A 10,881-nucleotide genomic window follows, 5' to 3' on the forward strand; every position below is an offset into this window, starting at 1 on the left:
ATTGCACGTAATACAAAAATAATTATAAAAAAATTCAATAGATTTGAAACAATAAAAGAACTTATGTATTACTTTTTAGACTAATTAAAAGTTGTATTTTTAAATAAAACGTGATATTATATGAGTATCAGCCAAAAAATTGTGTAAAAAGCTAATTAAAATTTCTTAGTAGGGAAGAGAATGTATAAAGAGGAAAATAAAGATAGTGCGATGACACTTATATTTTAAATTTATTTAAAATATATGATTTAAATTATTAAATAATACTCAAAAATATTATTGATAATTTTGAATAATGAAAGAGTTTCGAGTAAGAGAATAATGGTATAAGAATACATCAAATTTTAAGCATACAAAATTATGTTTATTGATGATTATTAATAAGGTCATAAGCAAGACATTTATAAGCTAATAAAAGATCACATTACAGTATAACAATATTAAGTAATAAATAATGCAATAATTATAGGCAAAGAACAAAAAGAGAAAAAATTTATGTCTACAAATATAGAAGGATAAGACTTATTTGAACTTGAGATGAAAAACAAAGCGGTAGTAAGAATTTTGCTAAAATAATATGATTTATTGTGCTCAAACAAGATAAATCACAACATTATATGTTTAGTATTCTTTAATTTCATGTCCTGCTTCTGAATTAATATCTAATAATTATTTATAATTTCTATATAGTAGGTTTACTTTTAAGGTTATTTGCACATACTTCAAATAATTCAAATCATGATTTGACGTTGTTTATGTCCGCGCATCGCGCGGGTACTAATACTAGTTTAACGGTAATGCGGGCATACATTGGACAAAATTCTGGCACGTGACTTGATGCCAAGGCTGACATTCCTTCTGGTGGCATATGGTGTTTTTTTCTTTTTTTGATGACTCTGTTCATCTCGTCTTAATGTAATTGGTTAACTTATATGGACCGAATAATCAAGGAAATCGAGGTAGCAATGCACTTAATAAACTTCGCCAGATAATGTTTTTGGTGGCCGAGACAACCTAAATTCGGATAGTTGCTCTATTTGGCTCTAAATTCATTGAAACAAGATATAAAAGAAAAAATACTTTGCATCAAAATTAACATGTAAAGAGAGACTTCTTAAATAGAAGTCTTTGTTTACATACAAATATACAATCAATTATGTTTCCTAATTATGTAGAATTCCATGGAATTGTCTACACAAAATCCTATCTAGTATTTCACTTTCCATACGCAGGCACAATGAATTTAGACATAAAACAGAAAGGAAGTTATAGTTGGTACCTGCATAGCCCTCAGTTCCATTTGAGCCATATCAACCGCTTTTGTCCCACCAATAAAATTGGGGTGCGAGGAATTTATATAATCCTTCTAAAATGAATTAAAGAGTTGGTTGATCAGCAATAGAAAATAATTTTGCATAACTGCTATGAACAAGCATGGAACATATAAAATCAACCGTTGAAGTACAAAACTCAACTCAAAGGAAACTGACAATACATCTTAATTGAATTTTTACTTCTCAATAACAGTCCAAGGAAGGCAATAAAAAGGTAATGGAAGATAATGATCTTAAGATGCAAAATATATTTCTACGACAACAATTCAGCAGATTCATAAAAGTGAGAAACCCACCCATCCCAACCCAACCTTTCAAATGGAAAGAAGCTGTATCTTGTTGTTACTTATCAAAAAGTGAACTGTATCTTGTTGATATTCATTCAAAATTTGAAGCATTACTCCAAGTGGCAATTAGAATATGGACCTAAATTAAGTTATTCATATCTATACTATTCTTCGCCATCTTTTTTTTTTGGTGTGTGTTTGTGTGTGTGTGGGGGTGGGGGGGGGGGGGGGGGTAGCATATAAAGAGTTTATCCTGGCCATATAAAAGAAAGAATGTAAAAGTATATGAGTATACACACTCTTGAACTGAAGAACCTTAAGTTTAAGGACATTACTTCAAGTAAATGGTCAAACAATCTGCAATTAGAGATCAGATACCTCCATCTCAATAAGATTTGTTATCATTCTTTCAGCGGGTTTTACACCATCTCGTAGAAACCTTGCAGTGACATCCTCTAGTCGCCTTCTTAACTCTAGGAAGCGGCGCATTTCAAATGTTTCACAAGCACGACTAATCTGCAAGATTTAATTAAGGGTAAGTCCAACTGAATATTTAGAGTGCCCCAAGGATCTAGTTTATGTGTGTTTGTAGCTGCTCATGAGAGAGGGAACCTACGTACTAAAACTGTAAAACACCATATAAGTCAAAAATACTCTTTTATCACCTTGATAAGCTCATCATAGACGAACCGCAAGCACTGGAGGCTGGGATCTAGCAGCCTGGCTATTTGTCTTCTAACCAAAACTTCAAACGGGACCTAAAACACTTATACCATCATTATCATCCCAACGATAATAGAAAGAATTATAGGTGCTCCGCTTGAAGCGTAAATTTACTATCACGGTATGCACCTCTGGCACAAATAGCGCATTTCTCGGACCAGTTGCATTGTGGATAGCTATTCTTATATCCTCGTTACTTAGATCTTCACAAGGATCCACTTCCTACAGTGACACAAATAACAACTTTACTACCTGATGCAGCATCAACAGCTTACTGCTACTGCTAGAACAACATCAGTTACATAGTTAAGTAGGTAAGATCTTGTTAATATCTAAAGCAAGAAATATTAAAGTAATATTGTCTTTAGCCCTTCACTAGAGAAGCTAGTCCATGAAAGACCAGCAGCAACAAGAAACTAATTGAGGAACAAAAATTTGCACCTCCAGGCTCTTTACAAAAATTGACTGGAATATGTGATGAATCCGTGCTCCCCCTGACAATTCTTTGGTTGTCATTGCTTCACTTTTTCCATCCACCACTGCAGAAAATGCTGTTAATCACCAAGAAAAGGAAGAACATCAGAAGCAACCAAAAATTCTACCCCCTCTCTCTTTGACTTGATTAACCTACTTTGACTGGCACAATGATTAAGACAACTTAGCAACATGTGCTAGTAGTCTGTTAGAACAAGATAAAGTAACAGTGGGAAGAAGCAACAAGAGATTAAAGATGTTTTTCAAATTCAAAATAAAGTGAAAAACAATACTCCATGTCATTCCGACCTTCTAAAGCTGTAAGCTTTACCACTTTAAGGAAAAGATCAATCTTTTGGAGGACGTTAGTAGGCCAATCAAAATGAGACAAGTGGGGTACAGAAGAACTATATGTTTTGCTACAGATTCATATCTACCTAGGTCAATCCAGAAAAGAGAATGCACTTATCTAAATTAAATACTATGCCGTCGTATTTGGATAACAAGACTTAATTTTCATACACAAGCCTATCTGGAACATACAGATGAGCCTCCCACTCAGTATCTTTCTCAACATCAAAATATTGAGGCGGATAGCTAAAATATTAAAGATGTAATCATCCTAGTAACTGAAAAAATGGGATGGCTAAAGAGAAGTTAGCACAAAGTTCTAGAAACACATAATAAAAGGAACTAGCCAACTTCCATAAAAAGAAAACAAGATACTCCTTACCTTCAGAGTATTTTGTCAGAACATTTAACAGCATGACCCCTCTTTCTGCCTGTCTCATGCCATGCAACAAGATAAATTCATTTAAATTAGAAAATATATTCATTTGTCTATAACTATCTGGTTATGCATATCTTAGAATCATTCCACCCATGACTTGAAATTGCAATTCATAAAAGATCAATTTCTAGCCCACGACTTTGAAATAAAATCATAGCACATTATCTTTACATTTGATTCCAAAGCCTCCCCGTAAGTACGTAACTCCTTTTCAACAGCTACAAGATGAGAATTTAAATCAGTCTTCAAAGTGGGGAGAACATTTCGAATGTGCTGCTCCAGAATCTGAAACAAAACAAAAATACCATAAACTTCATGCTATTATCTATTTTATTTCTTTAACACAGTTTGATTTATTGTAACAAAAAGATTAGCCAATGATGCCAAGTAGGATGTTTTATGTTTGATGTCTCTATTCACACTTTTTAAGCATTAAGGTAAACTAAGTTTCCATTTCACAACTGCAGCAATCAACAGAAAGGCACAAAAGAGATTGTTAACATGAATGCAATGCCTACAAGAAATGAAGGACAAAAAGGAATTCCATAATTCCTAAAAGTACACCTCAGTGTACATGCGTTCTGAGGACAATCGCAATTTTTCCAAGTAATTAGATTGTATTGACAATGGGCAAAAAACACCCGCATACCAGGAGTATACCAAAAATAGAAAAAAGATATGGTTTTCTACAAACAACACCCAATCTTCTATACATACACAAATCTTGTGGGTACACCAAAAGGATATAAGGGATAAGAAGCTACTCCTCAAGTGTACAAAATTATCCGCTGAGGACAATTGCATTATTCTAGCATCTTCTGATTTTTCCTCAAAATTACAGCTAGGCACCTACAAATGCCTTTGAACATCTTCTCCGGCAACACAAAAGACTTACCTACAGAACCAAATCGACCTAAATTAGAACCATTGACACGAATTCATCTTTTATCCATCATTTTGGCACCAACCTGATTTAGCTTCTTCGCCAACTGGGGGATTCCGCAACGATCAGATAAACCATGGTACACCTTCAAATGCAAAGTACCATGTGACAATGTAATTACCAAAAATAGAATATAAGATGAAAATTAGCAGAAACGTACATGATAATCACGGAAGAATTGCTCCTCATAAGCAAGTGCTTCTTCAATAGAACGCTTATTGTTAATATCCTGCAAAAATACACTTATATTATCGTATTTGGTTCAATATATTTGAACCATAAACACAATGTTTCGGCATTTTCTTCTTTCTTTCTGTTGAACACAGCTAAATAAACAAAAGAGTGTTCTCTCTAACAGCTTATGGACATAGATACAAGGTTTAAGATATTCTCCCACAAAAATGTTGTGTCTAGGTCCCTCGTGACGTTATAATGACTCTTCACTAGATCGCCCTTTTTTCCAATTAAATTGACCCCTTTCTCTTTAGCTTATCTGTAATTGACTTTTTTCCTTACATGGAAAAGATCTTCAAGCCAAAAGTTCGAACTAATATGTCGTGTAGAAAATTCTTCAATTAAGTAGCCTGATGACAAGGAGCCTATTGAAACGATAGATCAAGCCAATAATAGGAGGTCTCAAACAACTGCAGGTAACAGACAACTCTGAACAACAACCGAGATAATGTAGCACTTCATTACTTTCGCTTCAATGTGATATCTTTATAACAATAAACCACACCCTCACATATTCAATATATCATAAGCAAATATATGCATGATTACATACCATTCAAACTATAATTTCAATCATTATGCTACAAAAAAAGTTTATCCACTTTGGGACCAAGGGATCAAAACGTTTGACCTTATATAGTACATAGGACTAAGCTTGGGAACCATGTACAATGTGAAAGCTTTACTTCTTAAGCTTTGACTTAAGTAAGAAGCAACATGTACAGGTGCACTCAATTGCATCTCTTCAACCATGATACAATTGTAAGACATGCATAAGAGTAAAGGCCTAAAGGGCATAGGCATTGCATAGCAGTGACCCAAATTCTTAAAGTAAATCACCTAGACCTCAGCTTGTTTTCATTAAATATGATATTGGAACTGCTATTGCATAGAAAGATCATCAGTGTCAAACAAACATCTGCAAGCAGCTTCAAATCACATAGCCAAAATGTCTGTGGAAGGCGGCCTTTCATCCAACTGGATAGGAAATCCTTTTAGATCACTAACTACCCTCTTCCTACCAAACAAAATATCAGTTGATCTCGGAAGTGGCACACTAGAAGGATTAACCCCTAAAAAGGAAGAAGGACTGAGGCCAATGTTGATGGAAATACACGATAGGGATCTGATTGAAACTAACAGCATCTTAGACCTAATAAATAAGCACAACACCTTGTGAAAATTCATCTTTGCTCTTGAAAGGGAGAAAGTATGTGAAATATGAACGAAGTAGAATCGCTAAATTAGGTATGTAATAAAGAAGAAAGCAAAGCTCTGATATATTAGTTGAGGTTAAAAAGGTAAACCCATTCAAATAGGCAATGCATGTTACATAAAATCTTACGAAGGATCATTAGCCTCCTGATACACAAAACTTTGATGTCAATCTGAACAATAGCTTATATTAGACTTTTTTCTTAAGCTAATAGTGGTATCCAGGCCAGCTTGCATGCACCTCAACTACTCCATTGGCCACTGGGTACCTACTACCTCCCACCCGTTGGTAACTCTGCCCACTGAGAATTAGGCAAATGGGATTGTTTTATGTCCGATGGGATTTAAACCCTGGTCTCAAAGGTTTGCATCCACTTCATTCATCACTAGGCCACATCCTTGAGTGCTTTATTAGACAGTTATTGCTTTTGATGATGTGAAGTTGAGATAGATACAGGTCAGTTAGTAGTAGTACTCTGGATCAGCAAAATATAGGGCTTTAGTGAAAACAGCAAGTAGTCAAAGCAAAGAATCCAGAATATACCTGTTGACTACGGTTGACAACACCGACATAACCTAAACGAAGTGGAATAACTTTTCCCAGCAGAAAGTTTCTCGCGTCGGTACCCTTATCCATTATATCTAGCTACAGCCACAACACAATATTAAGATCACATGTCTGCCTGACGATTTCATGAAGAAGCTAATGAACACACAGCTGCAAAAGTTTCCTTTTCATGACATATTTTTCTTTTAAAAGGTAAAGGAGATGCTTTTTAACCTTCAATGCGAATGTGAAAACTAACCTTAGTTATTACACCAATTGTACGGGTACCTGTCAAATAATTTATCAAGTCAAGGCACTGGATGTGAAATAGTAAAATAAGTTGCATAAAGCAGTCATAAAAAATATTTGTCAGTGTGTGACTGTGTAACATAACTTAGGAATTAAAGCAACAAATTTGGGCTATCCAGATTCCAGACAACTACATCAGAGACCTACCAGTTGGATCCACCTCTTTAGCCATTTGTAGTGCATCAGAATTAGCCAAATCAGCATTTGCAGGAGAAACAGCCAATATGATTGAAGTTTCTTGTTTTATATAGGACATTATCATATTTCTGATCCTTGCTTCAATATCACTGGGTTGGTCACCGACAGGAACTTTAGTGATTCCAGGTAGATCAACAAGAGTAATATTGAGAACATTGGGAGAGCAGATTTTTAACCGAATTTGCTTATCCGAAACCCCCTTGTTAACTCCCACTTCTTTTGCTGTTTCACCCTGCACTAACAGATCAGTTTATTCACATAAGAAAGCGTGAAAAAATACGGTACCCCTAGTATATTCACAAATGTCAAAATAAAAAATAATATCTTCAACCTAGTTGATAAGAAAGAAAACAATAAGAAGTAGATAAAGCATAATATTTTTAACCTAGTATTTCAGAAAGAAAACAACAAGTTGATGAACATCATTAAATGCGATAAAACATCCTGCTAGTCATCAAGCTTCACTCTGAACTTTTGGACATTTCCGCTATACAAAATCTTATATTATATAAAGGAGTAATAGAAAATTGCCATTTCGCTGGTGTCCAACAAGTTTAACGTAGCCTCAAGTATGTTACCAAAAATAACTCTTTTAACTTCTCCACAGATTTTCTTTTTTTTTTTTAATCTCTGTCCAAAATGTATTACCACTAATTATTTAGCTCCTAATGGTCATCAGTAACACCATTTTTACTTTTTATTTTTCTTCTCACACCAATTGAGCAGCTTTTAGTAATGATCCAACTCAGTACTCCATATAGAATACCTAGCGTCAGAATTTAAAAACAATGGCATGATAAAGAAAAATGTAACACATAGGATTAAAGTATTATGGCTGAAATGGAGGAGTGGCAGGGAGTGCGGAAATAGAATATACCTAACAAAATGAAAGGCTATTTATACTTTATAGAACTGTTGTGGACAAGCAATATTATATAGGAAAGAATGTTGGGCCTCTCTCACGCCTATCATATGTAGACATCCACATGAAGGGGAGCTTTAGCGTAACTGGTAAAGTTGTTGCCATGTGACTAGGAGGTCACGGGTTCGAGCCGCGGAAACAGCCTCTTGCAGAAATACAGGGCAAGGCTGTGCACTATAGACCCTTGTGGTCCGGCCCTTTCCCGAACCCCGCGCATAGCGGGAGCTTAGTACACTGTGCTGCCCTTTTTTATATGTAGACATCCACATGCACTACCATAGTTGTGAGTTGTGACAGTATGATGATTGAAGGTGTTAAAAGGCAACAAGGCAAACCTGAAATCACATGGAGAAAAGTTGTCTGAAAAGACCTACAATCTCTTCCAACTAATGGATTGGGGACTTAGCTAAAAATAGAAAACAATGAAAGAAAAGAATTACTATAGCGACATTAACAAGTTAGGATTAAGATTGTGTGTCACATAATCCCGCACTAAAAAGAAAAGTGTGTCACGTACCCTAACTAATAACAGGACTAACGGACTGGGCTTCGAGCTAAATACGGTCCGAGAAAAAGTTATCGGTTTCACGTGAACTCATACCTAATACTTAGGATAGTTTCACTCCTGACTGAAAATGAAAGTGTGTCACATCAGCCCTAACTAAAAAAGAAAGTGTGCCATTGGACAGATGGAGTAGTGATTTACAATTATTTTTAAGAAAATAGAAGAAAAATCGAAGAACCTAACAATAATTTCACGGTGAATAGCGGAGAAGTTGTAGAATCATTTGTCAGGGAGGTATATTTACATTAAAAAAATTACCTATCTAAACAGTAATTAACCGGCAAAGGGGTGTCAATATGTGGCTCCGCCACTGCCTACACATTGATGAAATAATAACCAGACCAACAGATTGGGCTCCGAGCTAAATATTTTTATTAATATAAATACACAGTTTGGGAAAAGTTACCAGGTTCACATGAACGCATAGCCGATACTCATACCTAATACTACTATAATTCTCCCCCAACTAAAAAGAAAAGTGTGTCACGTAACCCTGACTAATAACAGGACTAACGAACTAGGATCCGAGCTAAATACGGTACGGGCAAAAGTTATTGGAGTCACGTGGACTCATACCTAACTTGCTATAGTTTCACTGCTGACTAAAAACAGCAAAAAAGATAGTGCGCCATTGGACAGATGGAATAGTGATTTCCAATTATCAAAGATAAAGGAAAAAATACAAGAAGAATGGAAGAACCTAACCAGAATTTCACAGCGAATAGCGGAGAAATCGTAGAATCGTTTATCAGGGAGGTGACCAAACTCGCCATATTCACGAGAATCATTATCACCAACTCCTATAGTGCGTTTTTCAAGCTGAAGAAGTAACGGTCTACGTGTACAAATATCAGTGCCACGTGGAAGGAAGTCACGGCCAACTAAGGCCTCAAGTACACTGGACTTGCCGCTACTCTGACTCCCAATCACCGCCACTTGAGGCAGCCGGAGACCGGTGAGACGATCGTCGATGTCGCCGAGCGGTGCGAAAATATCCTGAAGCTTGTTGATTAATGGAACCACCGATGAGCCGATGAAACATGTGGAATTTTTAGATTGTACAACGTCGCCGTTTGAGTTTGATTTCTTGCCCATTTTTTGTTGGAATTTTGGTGTCACAGTGTGTAGGTGCGAGATTGAGAGTGGAGAAGTGAGTGAGGTGTATGGGTTTAATGGAGATTTCTTGGTATTGAAGATTCGGAGAAGGAGAAGTGTTTCTCTGTTTTTTTCATTTTAAGTTGGCAGAATAGCCTAATAAACACTTTTATTTGTCCCGCTTTGTTATCCCGGTCCCGATAATCTACCAAGTTTTATCCAGACACTTGGCAACTTCATGACTGAGTTGGACAAAATATGTCAATTTCACGCGTATAACGAGAGTAACTATAAAAAAAGTTAAACTAAAAATGATTAAAATAAGAAAAAAAAATAAAAAGAATAAATAAAAGTAAAAGAAAAAAGAATAATATAAGAAAAAATAAAAATATCTGTTCTTTCTTCTTTCCCCCATCCCTCCCCATTTCTTTTTCTCTTTCTTTCCTTCCCCTTTTTCCGTTCTTTCTCACCCCTCCTCCATTTTTCTTTTCTCTTTCTTATCCTTTTCTGTTATTTTCCTCCTCCATTTTTCTTTTCTCTTTCTCCCGTTATTCCCAAACTTTCTATTTTTACAAACCTTCAGTCAATATTTGAGAAAAAAGTAGAAAATTTTTTTTGAAGAGCAACCACCATTAATGTTTTTGAGATGAATTAGATCTATGTTTATTGAATATTTTTGAGGTGTACAATGTAGAATGTGGGCATATGGATTCCTTTTTATCGGTTACATCACGCCTCTTGAATGTATATTACGAAGGCACCTGCATTTTTTCGACCACTATTTCTGAAAAAATTTGGACTGAAATCTGACCAATGATGAGAAGTTTCGGTGGTAAAAATTTCTGAAAGGGAGATGGACAATGGAAAGTTATAAAATGGTGGGTTTTAGTTGTCCGCCGTGGTGCTGCCGCCGGTAAAGGCGGTAAATCATGGTGTTATTTCTGCTCTAAAAAATAGAGATAGGTGGTCAAGGGTGGGGGAGGAGTGAAAAAAGGAAAAAATTAAATTGTTGAAATTAAATTAAAAAATAATGATATGTCATTTAAAATCTGATGTGGACTATGATGTGTTATCCACATCGTGTGTTTGAAGAACACGCGAGGCCGGAGGGGTTTAAAATAATGTATTTTGAAAACTACAAGTGTCTGAATGAAACTTGGTAGAGTATCGGGACCGGGCTGACAAAGCGGGACAAATAAAAGTGTTTATTAGGCTATTCTGCCTTTTAAGTTTGAAAAGTTATTC

General features: G+C 35.6%; 1 protein-coding gene across 3 annotated transcripts in view; it reads right to left on the reverse strand.

Annotated features, from left to right (window-relative positions):
* Window positions 1–9,797, reverse strand: part of LOC109233272 (dynamin-related protein 3A-like) — a 49,154-nt gene extending 39,357 nt beyond the window's left edge. Inside the window, exons 1-13 of one of the 3 annotated variants that reach the window (XM_019399086.1) lie at window positions 9,247–9,795; window positions 7,004–7,286; window positions 6,807–6,835; window positions 6,545–6,646; window positions 4,712–4,780; window positions 4,577–4,636; window positions 3,780–3,893; window positions 3,552–3,600; window positions 2,786–2,895; window positions 2,474–2,566; window positions 2,287–2,379; window positions 2,000–2,137; window positions 1,280–1,363 (exon numbers count right to left, since the gene is read on the reverse strand). In XM_019399086.1, coding sequence (XP_019254631.1) covers window positions 1,280–1,363; window positions 2,000–2,137; window positions 2,287–2,379; window positions 2,474–2,566; window positions 2,786–2,895; window positions 3,552–3,600; window positions 3,780–3,893; window positions 4,577–4,636; window positions 4,712–4,780; window positions 6,545–6,646; window positions 6,807–6,835; window positions 7,004–7,286; window positions 9,247–9,636 — 1,614 coding nt within the window. In that variant the 5' untranslated portion in view covers window positions 9,637–9,795. Of the gene's footprint in view, window positions 1–1,279; window positions 1,367–1,999; window positions 2,138–2,286; window positions 2,380–2,473; window positions 2,567–2,785; window positions 2,896–3,551; window positions 3,601–3,779; window positions 3,894–4,576; window positions 4,637–4,711; window positions 4,781–6,544; window positions 6,647–6,806; window positions 6,836–7,003; window positions 7,287–9,246 lie in introns of all 3 variants that reach the window. The other 2 variants (XM_019399085.1, XM_019399088.1) reach the window with 2 other exon arrangements.

This window comes from Nicotiana attenuata, chromosome 10 (assembly GCF_001879085.1).
Source record: "Nicotiana attenuata strain UT chromosome 10, NIATTr2, whole genome shotgun sequence".
In the NCBI taxonomy this organism is placed as follows: domain Eukaryota; kingdom Viridiplantae; phylum Streptophyta; class Magnoliopsida; order Solanales; family Solanaceae; genus Nicotiana; species Nicotiana attenuata.